The sequence below is a fragment of the Artibeus jamaicensis genome, unplaced genomic scaffold (genome assembly GCF_021234435.1).
Source record: "Artibeus jamaicensis isolate MK-2021 breed Jamaican fruit bat unplaced genomic scaffold, CSHL_Jam_final contig_700, whole genome shotgun sequence".
NCBI classification, from domain to species: domain Eukaryota; kingdom Metazoa; phylum Chordata; class Mammalia; order Chiroptera; family Phyllostomidae; genus Artibeus; species Artibeus jamaicensis.
In genome coordinates, this window is record NW_026521930.1 from 10,141,268 (window position 1) to 10,157,726 (window position 16,459).

At 59.9% G+C, this 16,459-nt stretch overlaps 1 protein-coding gene across 9 annotated transcripts; it reads left to right on the forward strand.

Annotated features, from left to right (window-relative positions):
- Window positions 1–521: 521 nt before the first annotated feature.
- On the forward strand, window positions 522–15,785 carry TRAF7 (TNF receptor associated factor 7). 9 transcript variants are annotated; one of them, XM_037157338.2, is made up of 22 exons: window positions 544–627; window positions 3,967–4,075; window positions 4,624–4,742; window positions 4,945–5,014; window positions 7,379–7,470; window positions 9,774–9,890; window positions 10,395–10,487; window positions 10,675–10,708; window positions 11,322–11,505; window positions 11,602–11,736; window positions 12,442–12,659; window positions 12,734–12,807; window positions 13,023–13,071; window positions 13,151–13,278; window positions 13,459–13,541; window positions 14,287–14,326; window positions 14,454–14,570; window positions 14,659–14,781; window positions 14,967–15,086; window positions 15,175–15,306; window positions 15,389–15,508; window positions 15,666–15,785. In XM_037157338.2, exons 3-22 carry the CDS (start codon window positions 4,662–4,664, stop codon window positions 15,678–15,680), a joined length of 2,025 nt encoding a protein of 674 aa, XP_037013233.2. In that variant the 5' UTR covers window positions 544–627; window positions 3,967–4,075; window positions 4,624–4,661; the 3' UTR covers window positions 15,681–15,785. The 9 variants fall into 9 exon arrangements, with proteins under 9 accessions (XP_037013231.2, XP_037013234.2, XP_037013235.2 ...); XM_037157337.2 differs by having other exon boundaries at window positions 545–627; window positions 3,934–4,075; XM_037157336.2 differs by lacking the exon at window positions 3,967–4,075 and having other exon boundaries at window positions 522–627.
- The last annotated feature ends 674 nt before the right edge of the window (window positions 15,786–16,459 follow it).

Consider the following 16,459-nt stretch of genomic DNA (forward strand, 5'->3'; position numbering starts at 1 on the left):
GACAACGGTGGGGCTCAGGCCGAGGTTGGACCCCAGGGCTACGCCAGCCTGTGGGTTTGGACGACCTCCTCGGCTTCATTCGGTGCCCAGCTCCTCTCCAGGCGTGATACACGAAGTGCCCAAACAAAACATCTTTAGTCTCTTACTTGACCCCGAAAGAGCGAAGATACGCGAGGTTCAAGCTTTTATACAAACTGCCCCACCTCTGCGATTGGATAACCCCGGCAGAGTATCCGCCCCCACCGCTGACACGCTCCGCCCTCTTCTTGATTTCACCAATAGCACCATGACATTTCTTTTAGGGGAGGTCTTCCCTTTTGTAAAGGCCATTAAACCTGTGAGCGACGGATACCCAGAGCCAATTAGACTCCGATCTGCCACTTAGAGCGAACCTTCTGAAGCCACCACCCAGCACCGCGACCGCGGCGCCGCCGGAAGTCGTAGTTTCCGCAGAGTCGCGCTTGGGCCAACCTCCCGGGCCACGAGAGAGCCCAAGGACTACAAATCCCAATGGGCTCAGCGCCTGACACTTCCGGCTCGCGCGTCCTTTCCCTTTTTCAGCTGGCGGCCGAAGCGGCACGATGAAAAAGGAGGGTGGTCCTGCCACTCCCGGGCGGCCGCGGGCGGGTGAGTGTCCTCGCGGCGCGCCCGGCCGGGGCTACGCGCCTCGGGGCCGCGTGGTGGGGCGAGGGCTGGGTGCTTTGGGGTCCGGCAAGGGGTTGAGCCTTGAGGGGCGGGGCTGAGTCGAAACGGGGTCTCCGCTGCTGTCCCTCTCTTTGCGTGTCAGCTGATTTCTTGCTCGCTCCATTCTTTCTTTCTCTTCCTTTTTATTCATTCCTTCTTCTTGTGTTTATTGAGCACGGCCGGAGTGGTCGACACTGTTGTAGGCGCCAGGAGAGTGAGGAAAGCCTGATCCCAGTCTTCATAGGCTCTTATGGTGTGGGATTTCTCAGCCTCGCTACTGTTGACACTCAAGGCTAATCATTCCCTGCTGTGCCTTGTAGGATGTTGAGCAGCATTCCGGGTCTCTACCTAGTAGGTACCAGTAACCTTCCCTACCCTCTGCTGTAACAACCAAAAGAAAAAAAAATGTCTACAGACATTGCCAAACGTCTCCTGGGGGGACAGAATCCTTCCCCACCTTGAGAACCGGTGATCTAGAGGGAGGAAGTGCTGACAATATACTGACAGAATCATGAGGAATTGTGGTAGGTGCTATGAAAGAAACAGGAGCTAAGAAAGAAAGTACCTCAGGCTCCTGATAGGCTTGTGGGTGGGATGGGGTGGGGGACCTATGGCAAGCAGACTGCCCCAGATGTTGCTGGAAGAGCATGTCAGGCAGAGGAAGCAAGATGTGCAAAGGCCTGGAGGTGCTGGAAGAGCTGCCTCAAAGCAGGGCTTGGCTCTAATGGGGACCTGCATCTGGCCAACCCACTGCCTCCGACTTCAGCATGGCCAGCCTGGGCCACACGCTCCACTAGCTGCTAGCCACAGGGCCCAAGTGGGCAGGGACTCCAGCTATCCTGATCCACAACCCCTCTGAGTGTTTCCCAAGGGGAAGTGAGGGCAGCAGATCCTGGGCTTCCTCCAGGGCAGTGGGCCGGAGAGGGGTTCCCAACCAGCTGGCCTGCCTTCCCTTGCAGGCCGCTCAAAGAAGGGGTCTGGTGGGTGTTTCCTAAAGAGGGGCTAGAGCATTGCAAGTGGCTCTTCAGGTCCACTGGACAGGGAGAGCACCCTAGAGCCTTGGAAAGCCAGGGCCCTGAAACCCTTAGATACAGACGGAAGCGGACAAAGATCCCTGGGCCCCTCCCCTGGGCTCCCCTGAGGCCCCTGGGAACCAGCAGGGTGGGGACTTGGGGGCGGGGAGAAAGACCTTTTCTCATCCTCCTGCCCTCACCCAGGTCTTCCTGGCCTGCCCAGCCCAAGACTTTTCCCAGTTTGGGAGAAGCCAGGCCCTCAGGCAAGTGAGTGTTCTTTCTCTAGTTGACAATTTCCTGACTGCCTGAGAGCCTCAGTCTGACTGCGGGGTAGGGGAGAGGCCTGTTCTGGGGGTCCAGGGTACATCCCCAGGACAGCTGGGCCAGAGCATCCCTATAGCTGGGATTTTGGCCTGCAGGACAAGAAGATACCGTAACAGGAAGACTGTTATTGCAAAATGCAGTCCTTGGGGGACTGGGCTGAGAGCATCTTGCTCAATTCTGAGATGCTTAGCAAGCAATCATTGTTGGGAACTGGGTGGAGTGCACAGATGGGGGGCGCTGGATTGCAGCCCCAGGTCCTGCCCACCCCATCCCCGGCTGAACCTGTATGAATCCTGAAATGGTTCCCTCCCTCCTTTCCTGGCTCAGCTTGACGTGTGGGCCAATCTTGTAGGTCCCCCCAGTAGGTTTGTGTGTCAGAGCTGCGGACCTGGCCATTGTTGGCCTCCCAGGACTTTCCAGGCGATTGCCCTGTGAGCCCCGCATGCCTTTCTGTTTACTTCACTTCATAGTGAGGGATGGCCAGACGCCTGCTCTTCCAGGCTGCAGTGACAGGCACATGGGCACGCTGGGACTCACGGGGGCTGGTGGCTGGCTGTGGTCTGGGGGTGGGGTGCCTGTTGGGGTCCTGGGCCTGGCCCTTGGGCACTGTTCACTGGGGCCAGCATCTGGTCTCTGGGCCCTGGGAGCCTGCAGTAGAGGGAGCAGTTGGATTGTAAGATGTAGGTCAGTGTCAGCAGTGGCCTCCCTGTGAGAGTCCCCAGCCTCCTCCCTGCCCTGTGGTGCTGAGACAGCAGCCAACCGAGAGCTTCCTGAGAGGGCAGAGCCTTTCCTGCTGCTGGTCGAGTCCCGGAGCTCCTGTTTTGGGCTGTCGGGGCCTCACCCTGGCCAGGCGTCCTTACCTCCAAGCAGGGTGGCCCCTGGCACTTCCTGCTTTGTATGGAGACCAGCAGTGGTGCTGGAGGGGAGCCTTTCCAACAGGCTACATGCACACCTCTGCCCAAGGGCCTGGGATGGCCCATTCTCTGGAGATTCTGCCTCTCCTCCAGAGGACAGGCCACCAGGGAGTCTGGTCTGGGGCACACATTCAAGCCCCTCAAGTCACAGTAAGAGGAGCGGTAGATAGATCGGGGAGGCTTTGGCCAAGCTCTCGGACACCCCTATTAGCCAGACCCAAAGGGCAGTCAGATCACGGTGTTGGGGTGGTGCCTGGTAGCCGTGCCAACTGCAGGGCCTGAGAGCCGTCCTGATGCGGACTGAGTTGTGAAGGCGAGGAGGGTGGTATTGCAGGTGGCATTTAAAGGAGCAAGGGAGAGAGAGGGATATGGAGACATCAGGGACAACAGGCAGCTCATGAGCACAGTGCGGAGACACAGGGCTCAGGAGCCATCCCGTCCCTGCAGACCCGTGGGCTGGGTTGTAGGACCACTGGGTAGACCCCAGCACACTGCATTGCTGCGGTGTGTGTGGGAGGGTGGGGGGAGCATTGCCAGATGGGCCAGCTCAGCAGATCCTGATGGAGAAAGTGCCAGAACTGGTTGGACTGTGCCGTTGCCCTCCGTGCTACACTCACCTTGGGAAGGGTCGGAGACTGTCTCCCGCCTTCTCCCACAGTGTGGGGGGCTCAGCAGCCTTCCACCTGGAGCCATAGCCCTGTGGGGCTTCTAGACCACAGGGCCCCCCACCCCACCTCCTATGGCACCACCGGGAATAAGATGAGCTCGGCCTCCCTCCCCGTGGGGAGCCCAGCTTCAAGCCTGGGCCTTGTGGTTCAACACGGCCAACTCCATCACAGGAGGGGCAGGCAGGGCTGGTGACAGCAGACTGCTGTGAGTCCTGGCAGTGGGAAGACCACTGGAGGGTGGGAGCTGTCAGGCAATAGAGCAGCTCCTCCAGGTGTCCTTAGTGCCTCTAATCCCTTCCCCCACCTTCCCACACCCCTGGGTCTGCTCAGTGTTCCTGGGCTGCCCCGCCCCTCTCTTCCGAGGGCTGGAGCTGGGAGGCCCAAGATGATTCACACAACGCCTTCTCCCTGCCATCCGCCTGAGACCTGAGTCACACGGTTGCTGGGCAAGGAGGCAGCCTTTGTTTCTGGGGTGGGTGACCTGCAGAAGGTAAAGAGTCAGCTCCTCTCTCGGGCCCTCCTCCTGCCCGCAAGGGGCTTTCTCTCTGTGATGAGGCTTGCGAGGAGGCAGGCTCCAGGTATACCACCCAACAGGTCGTCTAAGGTGTGGCCAGTGTCTCTGATGTTGTGGCAGGAAGCAGGCATGTAACTGGTCACTCCGTGTGTGCACAGCCTTGGCCCCAGGGACGTTTGACATGGGGCAGGGCCGATGGCTCTCCACCCCTGGGTTTGAACTGGGTGGGCATTTCCAAGCGGTTAAGCCTTTAAGAAGGTAAAACTGAGTGCTGGCTTCCTGCCTGCACCAGGGCCTCCTCCCGTCCTCAGGTGGCACACCTGTGGGCAGGGAGGGGCGCAGACTGTGCCCCGGTGGACCTTCCCTTGTTGGTGCTGCTGATGGAAGGAGGTGGAAGCGTGCCCTGCCGTGGGCTGGCAGGGGTGGGCCTGCCATGCAGAGTGGCCCTAGCCAGTTGACAGGCCTGACCTCAATGTCTAAAGTCCCATTTTGTGTTCCACCCACAGGAGATGCTGCCAAAGGACCCTAGATGCCTCTCTAGAGCATGAGCTCAGGCAAAAGTGCCTGGTACAACCGCTTCTCTGGTGGACCTTCCAATCTTCCTACCCCAGACATCACCACCGGGGTAAGGGGCGCCTTGTGGGTAAGGGTCTGCCCTTTGTGCACACCCCACAGGTCCAGGGTCCCGTGGTAGAGCTGCTAGAGCTGTCCGTTTCTACCTGGGGGTCCTGTGTGTGGGGCTGTGATGCACATTCATGGTGTGTTGGTGTGAAAGCATGTCAGTGCATGTCCACATCCTCTCTGGAGTCAAAGCCAGGTCTCATCAGTTCTCTTTCCAGACCAGAATGGAAACGACCTTTGGGCCCGCCTTTTCGGCTGTCACCACGATCACCAAAGGTGAGCCTGTGAGCCCAGGCCAGCCCAGCTAGAATCTGGGCAGCCTTAACTCTGCCAGTGTCTGTGGGACCCTTCTTGGTGGTGTGGGGAGTGGGAGCTGGCATTGGAAAGAGGGCGGGTCAATTCAGCAGCCCCGCCAGCCCCCCAACCCCCGCATCCCCCTTCCCCTTCTTTGTGGTACTTTGTTCATCATCTCTTCGGGGAGGGCTGTCCCAACTTCCCCAGCACCCCATGCACACCTGTCTCTTGTCACAGTGACCTCTACTCATCCCTGCTCCAGGTTCCTAGCAGCCTCCAAGTTTGGGTTTGGGGACTGTGTGGGCATGGGTAGGGAATAAGGAGTGCTTTCGGGGTACTTCCTCGAGTCTGGTCCCACAGCTGCGGCTCCAGTAATGTGTGTTCAAGGAGGTCACGAGGAATTGGTACATGAGGGCGTGGTCTCCTTCCCAGAGTCACAGAGGCAGGGGCCCGTCCTGTCAGGGTCAGGGTCTGGGGGTGGTTTGTGCATTTGCCTTTTTGCCTCTTGGCCCCTCACAGGAGGCCCATTAGGAGCATGTACAAGCTGCTAATTGGTTTTCACATTGCTTTTCCTTGGTTTCCTCTGACGCACATGGAGGTACAGTCACAGGGCCACTGCACTCCTGCTCACGCCAGCTCCTCTTTGTTGCTGGGTGACACCTTCAGGGGCTCAGAAAGAGCCCTCTTTTTTTCTTAGATATTTTTTCCTGAGGAAAAAGTAAATAAATGTCACTTCTAATCTTATCATCCAAGTAACTTTCTTTTCATTTTAATCTTCATCTGTGGATATTCTTACTGGTTTTAAGATTGCATTTATTTATTTAGAGAGAGGGGAAGGGAAGGAGAAAGAGGGGGAGAGAAACATCAGTGGGTGGTTGCCCCTCATGTGTCCCCAACTGGGAACCTGGCCTGCAACCCAGGCATGTGCCCTGACTGGGAATTGAACCAGCAACCCTTTGTTTCACAGGCCTGCGCTCAATCCACTGAGCTATACCAGCTAGGGCAAGTTTATTGATTTTAGAGAGAGGAAGGGGGAGAGAGAGACACACATCAATGTGGGAAAGAAATGTTGATCAGTTGCTTCCCATAGGTGCCCCAGTGAGAACTGAATCCATAATCTGGGTATGTGCCCCGACTGGGAATCGAACCCACAGCCTTTAGGTGTATAGGATGGTGCTCCAACCAACTAAGCCACCTGGCCAGGGCCCTAACAACTTTCTTAATTTCTCATCTACCTGTAGAGATGGCACAGCCTTGTCATAGTAGTTGAAAGCTCAAGGGCAGTGAATGATGGGCCCATCTTGCCCTTGTCCCACTCAGCAGGTTCCTGGCAGCCTCCATAGGTCAGAGCCATGTCTGGACAGTTGCAGCTCCTCTCGGGATAGCCTACTGAAGCCCGTATCATAAATCCAGGAGCTGGTTTTTGTGACATCTGGCCCCACCTAGGGCCTGAGGCCAGGGAAAGCCACTCCTAGCTCTGGCAGCCAGGCTGATGGGCAGTAGGAGAAGGGCGTGGGCCTCCAGCAGCCTTGCCCGGAGGAAGCAAGAAGGCCAGTGGCTGGTTCTGGGGTTGTGGAGGAGCCAGGGTGGGAGGTGGGAAACTGGTGCTAGAGCACCAGGCTGCCATGTTGGCCTCCATATGCCAACGGAGGGGCTTCACACCTTTCCATGTCTCGGTTTCCTCTATGAACTGAGGCTATCAGAGAATGCACCTGGCAGGGCCTCCTTGAGGGTTAGATAAGGTAATGTCCTAGCTCCTGCCAGGCGACCTTAGGTGTAATCACTCAGGTGTTGGCCTCGAGCCTCAGCTGGGCAAAGTGGCCTCAGGGTCAGGCTGGGTGCTGGGAGCTGGTTGTAGAGGCTGAGAGAAGACCCCTCCACCACCACCCTCCTGGGGGCCTGCCTGGGCGCCTGCCTGGGCGCCACCGGGCTCAGTGCTAGGACGGTCCAGGGTAAGCCAAGCCCCACGGCAGAGTTCTAGTGATTAGGCCTGGGGAGGCCACCTCGGCCTGTACCCTCCCCACCTGCCTCGGCGCTGGGGAGGCTGAGAGCTAGTGATGGCTTACAGAGCAGCGCGGGCTCTCGCTGGAGGCATGGGGCCAGTCATGCTGTGCCCTACTTAGGCACCTGCTGAGGATGAGGCGTTTTCCAGTTGCCCCCAGCCCAGCCCCAGCCGAGTTGCCATCAAACCCAGAAGGAGGCAGTGGGAGCCAGCATGGGTAAGGAGGCTTCCTAGAGAGGACTAACCAGATGTTTGGCCTGGTCTCTGACCCACTGCCTGCTGCGGTGAGTCGGGCTCCCCCTGTGGCCCACGGTCACAGTACCCTGGCCCTCTCTTCTTGGCAGCCGACGGGACCAGCACATACAAGCAGCACCGCAGGACACCCTCCTCTTCCAGCACCCTTGCCTACTCCCCTCGGGACGAGGAGGACAGCATGGTAGGTCTGGGTCAGCCTCCCCGCCTCACAGGAGCGTCCCACCACGCTCTGAGTGCTAGGGCCGGGCCCCAGGAGAGGATGGAGGGGGGATACTTAGCCTTGAGGAGCCTTGAGCTATACAGTCCGTAGTGGGAAATGAGCTGGTGGGACAGACAGAGGGATGGCACGTGTGGACACTCTGAGGCCTGAGCACCAAGGCTGGATTGCATGGAGAGGTGGCCATCAAGGACTGCCGGACCAGCGGGTATTGTGCATTTGGCTCCATCTTGAGTGGGTAGAAGCCACAGAGAGTTCAATCAGGAGAGTCCCCATTATCTGAGCCCCTGTGCTTCCCCAGTAGAAGATGAGGGGTGGTTGCCAGGTAGAGGCAAGGGGCCTGGGAAGGGGGTCCTGATGAGGGAGATGGGCCCCAGCAGATGGGGAAAGGAGGACAGGCCTGCGGAGTGAGAAGAGGGTTCGAGGCTGAGTGGGGGCTGGCTGTCGGTGCCCAGGCCATGTGGCTGGGGTCATAGTGGACACGCCCCGCCTGCCCGCTGGCACTCGTTGCCAGGCTCTAGGGCCTGCCGGGGAAGCAAGGACTGGTTCGGTGCGGGCGGGGCACATGAGCACCTTGAGCCCGGCCATCGCCGACCCGTCCTGTGCTCTGCTTTCTGCTTTCCCTTGGCGGTTGCCCTGACAAACTCTCCTGGGTCCCCTGCCCTCCCAGCCTCTCAGGACTGAAGGCTTCTCCTTATGCTGGGCTGCCAGGCCTGTATTTTCTATTTAATAGGAAGAAAAGTTTTTCATTTACTTGAACACACGTGCTCGTGTACCAGGCACTGCACTAGGCCCCCCATAAGGACAAGTCACACAACTTGCCCCATTCTCTCCAGCTCTTCCTGCCTCAGTGTCCACAGCCTCTGGCTGGCCCACAGGAGTGTGACTAGAATCAGGAGGCCCTCCCTCCCATGGGGGCCTCCCGGGAAGTGAATTCCGTGTGTGTGGTTGTGGTCCTGGCCTTGACGGCTTGAGGGCGGGGGCACTGTGCTCTGAAGGCCCTGAGGCCATGGCTGCCTGGGCATCTTCTCCGTTGGCTGCTGGGACCCTGGAAGCTGCTCCTCTATCTGCGCTGGGTGGCCGACAGTGCCAGCCCCTCTCTCAGGAGGGCAGGCGGGCAGGCGGGCAGGGAAGAGTGGAACCAGGCCCGGCCTGGCTTGCTTAGCACAGCTCCTGTGTGGACCACTCTTGTCCTCTGGTTCCCACTGCTGCCCGTCGGCTGGTTTGACGCACTTCCTCTGCTGGCCCCTTGTTTCTTATGTAGCGTTTCTATGCAGACTCACTACTTGGAATGCTGCAAGGGAAGTGGGCACAGCACTGGCGAGAGAAGTGCTCTTCTGTGGGCACACCAGGGACACAGGTCTCTGCCACCCTCGCTTGGGAAAGCTGGGCCCTGGAACTGGCTGGGCCTCTGTGCAGAGCTGGCACCACCCGGCCAGGCCTCCCTCTGGCGGGTCCAACACCCTGAGCTGGTGGAGAGGGGGTGGTTCCAACTGCCCCCACACCCACAGAGACTCAGAGGCAGTTGGGCCCTGGAGCAGTGGGGACCAGGAGGGGCCTATGGAGGCAGGAGGTTTGTGACTTTTGAATGAAGTCTGAGCATGAGGGGAGGAGTATGGGAGCAGTGGCTCTTGAAGGGTCTCTTCTGGAGCATTCTAGGCCTAGAGGGGAGGAAGGCACAGCTCCCCACTCCAGGATTCCCCCAAATCTCATCTTTGGTGGCTCTGGCAGAGGCAGGTACCCATGGTCATCCCTCCTGTACTCGGAAACCTGGCCAGGGTTCAGTGGGTGTGTTTCCATCTTCCCCGGGAGCCTCACTGGCCTGGCTCAGTGTTCCCGGCCAGGCAGGCCGCCGAGCCGGGCGGGTACCTGGAGCCTCTTCCGGCCAGCCTTCATTCCCTTCACTCTAGCAGCGTGGGGCTGTGGCTGCCCTGGGATTGGCTGCTGGAGATGCCCCCTCTGCAGCCACATTCCCTCACGGGAAGCAGGAAGCAGGCCCAGTGTGTCCTCGCAGAATTGAATAGCAGGAAGTCTCTCCATTTACACAAAGAAAGTTGGCAGGCGTGAGAGTGGGTGGCCCAACAGGGCCTGGATCACTGGACAGGAGCGGGCCTGGGCATTGCACCCGCTCCCCATGCACACACCATGGCCCCTGCAGCCTGAGTGAGCATCTGCTCGGATGGGGTGGCCCTGGGGCCCACTGCCCTCAGTGTGCACAGGGGCTGCCCCCCTCCCCCCACTGACGGGCGCCTGTCTTCATGCTGCAGCCCCCCATCAGCACCCCACGCCGCTCTGACTCGGCCATCTCCGTCCGCTCCCTGCACTCCGAGTCCAGCATGTCCCTGCGCTCCACGTTCTCGCTGCCCGAGGAGGAGGAGGAGCCGGTAGGTGTGGCGGCCACAGGGTGGGCTCAGCACAGATAACTTGAAAGGACCCTCACTGTGCTGTGGCGGTGGTGGGGGGCACTTTCCCCCAGGCACAGTGAAGGAGTGGAAGGGCCTGGTGAGAGGCCCCCATCCTCTCTGGTCCATCTCTGGTCCATACCAGGACCCCAGGCCAGGTCCCTATACATGTTCTTCCTACTCCCCACCCCAGGGGCTTTCCAGGGACCAACTTCAGGGACCTGTGTGGGGTCCTTTCTTGTTGCCATACCATGTAGAGTGTAGGTGCTGGCAGGCCAAGGGCACACCTGGAGGGGTCCTCCGTACTTGGGCCCCTCAAATTCAGTCCCAATACCAGGCCTCAGCAGGTTCCTCTTGGGACACACCCCAGCTGAGGGGCCCCCACCCTGAGAGGGCAGCCCAGGCCTGTAGGGGGAGGGGCTGGGTCTCCCCCTACTTCCACATCAGCACCCCTGGCCTGTCCTCACTTGCCCTGCCTGGTTCTAGGAGCCACTGGTGTTTGCGGAGCAGCTCTCGGTGAAGCTGTGCTGCCAGCTCTGCTGCAGTGTGTTCAAGGACCCTGTGATCACCACGTGTGGGGTGAGGCCGCCTGTCCCCTCCCTGACTGCTACGCCACCTCGGGGCTGGGTGTGCTGCCAGCCCCATTCATGTGGAGCCCGGGCCTTGGTCACAGGCCTGGTCTGGCCACCCAGCAGAAGCCCTCTGCATTGGGCGTGGGGGGTTGGTGGCTGTGGCTGCGCCCCAACTTTATCCATTGTCTCCACAGCATACATTCTGTCGAAGATGCGCCTTAAAGTCAGGTAGGACCCTTTCAGACCCAGGCCTGGCCACCTTGTTTTCCAGCTGGCAGGGCGGCCCCTTCAGGGAGGTCCCAGCCCAGGCCCAGCACTGATTGCGCCCCTGGCTGCACAGCGGCTTCTCCCTAGTCCTGCGCAGTATCCATGCTACAGGTGGCGGTGGCCTGTAGGTACACTCAGGCCAGGCCTGAGATGTTGGCGGAGCAGAGCAGAGCCCCAGCTCGGGGCTCCCTGGGCTCCACACCCGCCCTCCCCAGTGGAGGCTGCCCTCACTGTCCTGGCTGCTGCCTCGCAGTCTTATGCCCTAGTAGCATCCAGGCACCCCTGCAGGGCCACGGGCTGGGTCTCCTCCTGCTCTGTCCCAGCCCTCTGGGCCCTGCCCTTCAATCTTGGGTCAACTGAGAGGCCTCATCTGGCAGCCATTCTGGGTGGCCTGCTCGTGTGCCCCTCCTATTCTGGACACCTCAAAGGGGCGGATAGCCAGGTGAATCAAGGCCCTGACGGGCTCAGCCCACCAGCAGGGGGGAGCAGGTCCCAGGCCACTCACCAGGGAGCAGAGCTGCCAGGGGAGGGGCCGGCTGGGCAGGCCGTGGGGTCAGCACGCCTTCCCCTCCAGAGAAGTGCCCCGTGGACAACGCCAAGCTGACAGTGGTGGTGAACAACATCGCCGTGGCCGAGCAGATCGGGGAGCTGTCCATCCACTGCAGGCACGGCTGTCGGGCAGCAGGGGTTGGGAAGCCCACTGTCTTTGAGGTGGACCCCCGAGGGTGCCCCTTCACCATTAAGCTCAGTGCCCGGAAGTAAGTGCTCCCCTGAGCCCCCAGCTCTCCGCCAATCGGGTGCTGAAACACGGTACCTCTGGGGACTCAGCCTGTCCCGTGTCGTGCCTCTCCCAGGGACCACGAGAGCAGCTGCGACTATAGGCCTGTGCGGTGCCCCAACAACCCGAACTGCCCACCCCTTCTCAAGATGAACCTGGAGGCTCATCTCAAGGAGTGCGAGCACATCAAATGTCCCCACTCCAAGTACGGGTGAGTGGGCGGGGGTGGGCTCCAGGGGGCTGCCCTGGGGCAGGGGTGGGCGGGCAGGAGGGCGGGGGCCTGGGCTGGCATTCACCATCCCTCCTTCAGCAAACCTGTTGAGATCCACCTGTGTGCCGGGCACTGGGGAGACAGCCAGGGTCCCTGGGGAGATGGACCTTAGCGGGAGCCACACCGTCGACTATGTAATTATAAACCGAGGTACAGGTGCTGCAAAGGAGAGACCTGAGCCCCATGGGGACACTGAGGGGCCAGAGCGGTTGGGGAGCCGGGAGTGTCCAGGGAGGGCGTGCGATGGGAGGTAACGAGCCTGTGAGCATGAGCCAGGGAAACACCAGGGCAGGGGCGTTTGATGGCTGGGCCAGCAGTGGTGGACTTGAGCAACTGGCCAGAGTTGAGAGCAGATGGGGAGGTCGGGTGGGAAAAGAGGCAGGCTGATGAGGGGTGTGGAGGGGCCCTTGAAGAGTTTTGAGGAGGAGCGAAATGATTGGGTATCCCTTGCAGAGTGGCCTGCTGCATGCTGGTGGAAGCAGGACAGATGGGCAGGCTTGCAGGTGTGGAGAGGATGGTGGCCCATCTGGGGTGCTATGAGCTCAAAAGTGGGATTCGAGAGAGATTCTTGGGGTTGAGGAAGCAGAAGGGCCCCGCTGTGCAGGCTGGTGAGCAAGGGGGCAGGCAGCTGTCCTGTCCCTCCAGGTGCACATTCATTGGGAACCAGGACACGTATGAGACGCACCTGGAGACCTGCCGCTTTGAGGGCCTGAAGGAGTTTCTGCAGCAGACAGACGACCGCTTCCATGAGATGCATGTGGCATTGGCCCAGAAGGACCAGGAGATTGCCTTTCTACGCTCCATGCTAGGCAAGCTCTCAGAGAAGATTGACCAGCTGGAGAAGAGCCTGGAGCTCAAGTTTGGTGAGAGCCCCTTCCAGAGGGGGTGGGGGTGCAGCTGCTCCCTCTGGTCCCTGACACCGTCTCCCCTACCACAGATGTCCTGGATGAAAACCAGAGCAAGCTGAGCGAGGACCTAATGGAGTTCCGCAGGGATGCATCCATGTTGAACGTGAGCGGGCGAGGGACAGATGAGGTTGGGCAGGTTGGGGGACACAGGACTGTTCCTCTGGTTGGGGCCCAGCAGGAGGCTTGCCCTGCTCAGGATTAGGTGTCTGTACTGGGGAGAGCTGCCGCTGTACCTGCCCTGCCCTGGCTGAGCTCAGCCTGGTGGGCAGGGGGATTGTGAAGCCACATCCACCATACCCTCCATTCTTGGCCTTGCAGGATGAACTGTCCCATATCAATGCACGGCTGAACATGGGCATTCTAGGATGTGAGTATGGGCCCACCGCTGCTCCCACCACTCTCCCCGGGGGCTCCCCATCCCTTACCAGCTCCTCCTGTCTCTGCAGCCTATGACCCACAGCAGATCTTCAAGTGCAAAGGAACCTTTGTGGGCCACCAGGGCCCCGTCTGGTGTCTCTGTGTCTACTCCATGGGGGACCTGCTCTTCAGTGGCTCCTCTGACAAGACCATTAAGGTGGGTGGGGTCCTGCCTAGGTGAGCCTGGCAGGGTGGAGGGCGGGTACTGCCCATGGGCGGGTCTCCCCCTCCTAGGCAGGGCTTTCTCCCTGAGGATGGCTTGCTTCCTCGTTCCCACCCTTCCAGCCCTGGCACCTGGCTGATCTTGCTGGGACCCACCTGACTCTGGTCTCTGTAGGTGTGGGACACATGTACCACCTACAAGTGCCAGAAGACGCTGGAGGGCCATGATGGCATTGTGCTGGCTCTGTGCATCCAGGGGTGAGTGCAAGCGTGTGTGTGCCCACTGACCACAGGGGCCAACGTGGAACCAGGGACAGGGACCCCGTGCTGCTGCCCCATGGGTTATGAGCTCAAGCCTGTGCGGCCACATGTCAAAATGTGGCTGTATCTATCCGTCCTGTGAGGCACCCATGCTCTTGAGCAGGATGGGCTCTGGGGCAGTAGCATGTGGGCCCTCCATCTCTGACATCGTACATTCACAAAGCAGAGGCCTGGCGCTAGAGTGCCTCAGGCAGCCAGAGGACAGGGATGGGATATCACAGAGCGGAAGCAGGAGCTCAGCTGTGGTTGTCCTGGGTGTAGCTCGGGGACAGGACCACGGAGCAGCTGACCCACCTACCTCCCTGCCCCCATGGTGGCCCCTTCTAGACGTCTCTTGTCTTATGTCATGAGACGTTGTGTTGTGGGCACGAGTGAGTGTGTGGGGGAGAGAGGGTTTCTGGGTCACAGGAAGCAGCAGCCCGACTGCCGGCGCCCTAACTAGGTAATTATTGCCTGGCTCACCTGCCGGACTCTTGCCACACCAGCACCAGGGTTTGGGCCTCCACCTCCAGTGTCCCCTCACTGAAACAGGAACACTGAGGCTGGGCTTGAAGTACCAGCAGTGGCCTTGGCACTGCCCCAAACTGCCGATTCCTGGTGGCCAGTGCTACCTCGGCCTCAGGGCAGTGTCAGTGAGGACGGTGGCTTCTCCTGCCCTGACACCTTAGCTTTGCTTCCCCAGGTGCAAGCTCTACAGCGGCTCAGCAGACTGCACCATCATTGTAAGTGGGGCCTGTGGGAGGGCCAGGCCGCGCCAGTGTCTGGGAACCCCGGGCACAACGTGCCCCTGGGGCCTGGGCTCATGGCAGCAGGCTGGCGCCTGAGGCTTCCTGTCCTCCCACCTGCCAGGTGTGGGATATCCAGAACCTGCAGAAAGTGAACACAATCCGGGCCCACGACAACCCCGTGTGCACGCTGGTCTCCTCGCACAACATGCTCTTCAGCGGCTCTCTGAAGGCCATCAAGGTCAGGCAAGGCGGTGCGTGTGCACGTGCCAGGCACAGGGGTGCTGGATGCCCGGCCACGCAGCCCGTACTCACAGCCATCCCCACAGGTCTGGGACATTGTAGGCACTGAACTGAAGCTAAAGAAGGAGCTAACGGGCCTCAACCACTGGGTGCGGGCCCTTGTGGCTGCCCAGAGCTACCTGTACAGTGGCTCCTACCAGACAATCAAGGTACTCCTGTGCCACACTCCCAGTGGCAGGTCCCCTCCCTGTACCAATGCTGCCCTGCCGCCTTCCCACCCCAGCTGGGAGGCCCTCACACCCCCCGGGAGGTCAGTGGGCTGCCCACGGTGTCTGAAGCCCATGAGGCACCTGGCCTGGGACCAAGTGACCTAGTGGCCTTCACTTCCCTATAGATCTGGGACATCCGGACCCTCGACTGCATCCATGTCCTGCAGACGTCTGGTGGCAGTGTATACTCTATCGCCGTGACAAATCACCACATTGTTTGTGGCACCTACGAGAACCTCATCCACGTAAGGGTGGACACCTAAGGGTAGGGCCTGACTCTGGGCCCCTGTCCCCACTGTTGGTGTCTCTGACCTGCCTGTGCCATCACCCCAGGTGTGGGACATTGAGTCCAAGGAGCAGGTGCGAACCCTGACAGGCCACGTCGGCACTGTGTATGCCTTGGCGGTCATCTCGACACCGGACCAGACCAAAGTCTTCAGCGCATCCTATGATCGGTCTCTCAGGGTCTGTGCTGGCCTGGTGGCATTGGGAGGCTCAGGGCAGGTTGCCAGGCCTGGGCGCATCCTCACATCTCATGTGCCCCCAGGTCTGGAGCATGGACAACATGATATGCACGCAGACCCTGCTGCGGCACCAGGGCAGCGTAACTGCGCTGGCTGTGTCCCGGGGCCGGCTCTTCTCGGGGGCTGTGGACAGCACTGTGAAGGTCAGCGTCTTGGCTTGGGTCATCCAAAGGGGCTGGCTGCACTTGTGGAGCAAGGGGTTGGGGGTGAGGAGCCAGGAGTCCCAAGGAGGTGTGAACAGCAGCGGGTGTTGGGGCAGGTTGGCCAAACAGGCACCTGAAACAGAGCCTTCCTCTGCAGGTTTGGACTTGCTGACAGTACAGGCGAGCTCTTGGCTTCTTCTGGGCCCACCCTAGGCCTATCCATACCAGGCTGGCCACATGGGTGGTGTCAGGGTCTCTGCCTGCCCATTTGGGGGTAGGCAGGCAGGCTCAGCTGGCCAGGCAGTGCCCTTCCGATCCTGCATCCGGTGAGCGTCCCTGTCTGCCTGGTTCTGTCACCATTGCTGCCAGGACAGTGCCCAGCCCCTTTCTACACTCCAAGCATCATGCTCGTCTGGCCCGCCCTCCATCCCAGTTCCTGATGGACTACAGGGCCTTTGTACTCAACTTTTCTATTGTTTTTAGACTGTACATAGATTTGATTACTTTCTGATTGAAATAAAAGCTGCACAGCTCTGACAGGTGTGGCTCAGTTGGTTGGGCATCATCCCGCAAAGCGAAAGGTTGTGGGTTCAATTCCTAGTCCGGGCACATGCCTGGGTTGGGGGTTTGTTCTCTGTCTGAGAAGCAACTGATGGATGTTTCTCTCTCACACTGATGTTTCTCTCCTCTTTCTCCCTCCCTTCCCCTCTCACTAAAAATAAATAAAATAGTTTTTTGTTTTTTTTTTAAGAAGAAAATAAAAGCTACAGACTGTGGCTGTGAGTGGGGATGGTGCTGGGGTGAGGGAGAGGCTGCCTGAGGACATTGGTGGGCCCGGGCACCAGCTGCCAGTGGCCGGTGGAGGGGGGCACGAAAAGGGTTCCCACTGTCTTTCACCCCAGGACGCAGCCCTGTGAGTGCCTGCCCCTCCCTGTCAGGAACAGCCTAGCC